The 2,073-nt window shown below is 45.7% G+C and overlaps 1 protein-coding gene across 1 annotated transcript; it reads left to right on the top strand.

Annotated features, from left to right (window-relative positions):
- Positions 1 to 1,091: 1,091 nt before the first annotated feature.
- Positions 1,092 to 1,765, top strand: LOC127304309 (uncharacterized). Its single transcript, XM_051335000.1, has 2 exons — positions 1,092 to 1,267; positions 1,387 to 1,765. Exons 1-2 carry the CDS (start codon positions 1,092 to 1,094, stop codon positions 1,763 to 1,765), a joined length of 555 nt encoding a protein of 184 aa, XP_051190960.1.
- The last annotated feature ends 308 nt before the right edge of the window (positions 1,766 to 2,073 follow it).

Here is a 2,073-nt window from a genome sequence, read left to right as displayed (position 1 = left end):
CGCGGCTCTGTCCCACGCTGCTTGTGAAAGTTGAACTCTATCTCGCGGCTCTGGCCCGACGTATTTGTTGCCCAGGCCTTGTCGCAGATTGGAGGGATCGACGTATGGATTTCCCAGACTGTCGAAAGCCTCAGATGTTTCCTCTTGATCTTCAATGGCATAAATCTGATGATACTTTGTACTCAGATCTATGTTGGGTTTGGTGACATCATCGTTGAGATTGATGAAGACCTTGCCCACTGTGAGAGATTTGTCGATGAAGTCGTAACTGTCGACATCGCTTGAGCCATCGCTTATATATGAGTCCGCAGATGACTCAAACGATATGTCGTTGAAGATCTTGGCGAGTTTCTCTCTTGCTCTAGTGTTGACGTAGCGTGTCGCCGAAGTTTCTTCTTCTCCTGACTCGGTTGACGATGCATAGCTTGAAAAATCAGAATCGACCGCCGACGATCCCGACGAAATCGGAATTTCGACACGATACGATCCCTCCTTCTCGACGCGAAAGTGAAACCTTCCGAACGTCATCTCCATGGGCTCCGCCAGATACGCATATGCATCCAAACGGGAGGGTGGGTGAGGAACAAAATCGACAAGACCAGCAGCGATCTGTTTACCTCGATCCATTGTGTTGCTTGCGGTTGACGATGTCGAAGATCTTGAACGTGCCATTGAGATCAGATCCTTACGCCTCTAGTTCCCACAGACGGCGCCAATTGACAAGGTATCAACTTGTCAATGCCTATGGATTGTAGGCTAGGGTTTAGTTGGAAGTAGAGGGTAAGTAGATCTCGAAGGTTTCAGCCGAAAAGTACTCGACGATTATGAAAACTAGGGTTTGTAGACAATGATTCGATTCCCTTTTCGTCCCTCGACTCCCCCTTTATATAGGAGGTGGAGCCGAGGGATTCGTGCTATACAAGTTACAGAGTCCGGGACGGTTTCTAACTCATCCCGCCAGATTACAAATAACACTTCCTATTACAACTCTTAACTTTCCTTGATATATCTTGGGCTCCCGAATCTTCTTATTCTTCGGGTAGTGGGCCTTCAGTAAACCCCGGGTACTATCTTCGGCAGGCCCATTTGGGATGCCTATGTCAGCAACTGTTGATAGAATTCTTCGTATGTACGAGGGTTGGCTCGACGAGGACGAGGACAGGTTCAAGTTCGTTGGTCTGGATCTCGAGTATGACTCTAGCGGACACAAGTTGGCGGTAATGCAAATCGCCATGAGGGAGCACGTTCTTGTATTCCACTACATTAGGTAGGGTTTCATCATTATATGTCTCCGTGAATATTTAAAGCGTCCCTACATTTTCCATGGTTGCGCTGCGGTGTTCATTATGGTACTTATTGAATTTATTTGTGCTGCTCTTGACAAAGGTGCAAGGATCAATGTCCGCGCCTACTGACTTTTCTCAAGCACAAGCAATACACTTTTACAAGTGTTGATAAAAGAAATGACACAAAAGTTCTTCGTGCGGCCGGTCTTCATGTTCCAGAAGAGAGACACATCGACATCCAGGACATTTTCAAGATTAAAGGTCAACCGCAGGCTGGAATGGCTGATCTTGCAGCAAAGCTCATTGATCCTATGTTTGCCAACATGAAGAAGGAGTTCAAGTACAACCGGCGAATGAAGGAAGGGCGTGATTTCTGGGAATGCAGGCCACTATCCTGGATGAACCTCGAGTACGCAGCTATTGACGGCTATCTCAGCTATGAGATATACAACAAGATCTACACAGTGAACGAGGGATAAGCTCACCTCCAGAGATCAGACCACATCTGCGCCCCAGATGCAAAAATTAGGATGAATCTTCATCCATGACCAAGCGTAAGAAGCAAGCCTTGGAGTGATAAGCCTCAAGGGGGCAAGTACTAATGTGTTTGTGCAGTCTGTAATTATATTCGCGATGTGTCCAAGACATAGTTGTGCTCTATGTTATTTGTGAACAAATTATCCATGTTGTGTTGTTGTAACACCCCAAATTTCAAAACAAAGAGAAAATAAATTTCCTTTTTCCAAAAATGAGAACCAACAAAAATTTTCTTATATAGGGTGCTATG

The sequence above is a fragment of the Lolium perenne genome, chromosome 5, assembly GCF_019359855.2.
Source record: "Lolium perenne isolate Kyuss_39 chromosome 5, Kyuss_2.0, whole genome shotgun sequence".
In the NCBI taxonomy this organism is placed as follows: domain Eukaryota; kingdom Viridiplantae; phylum Streptophyta; class Magnoliopsida; order Poales; family Poaceae; genus Lolium; species Lolium perenne.
This window is presented reverse-complemented; position numbering and strand designations above follow the sequence as displayed.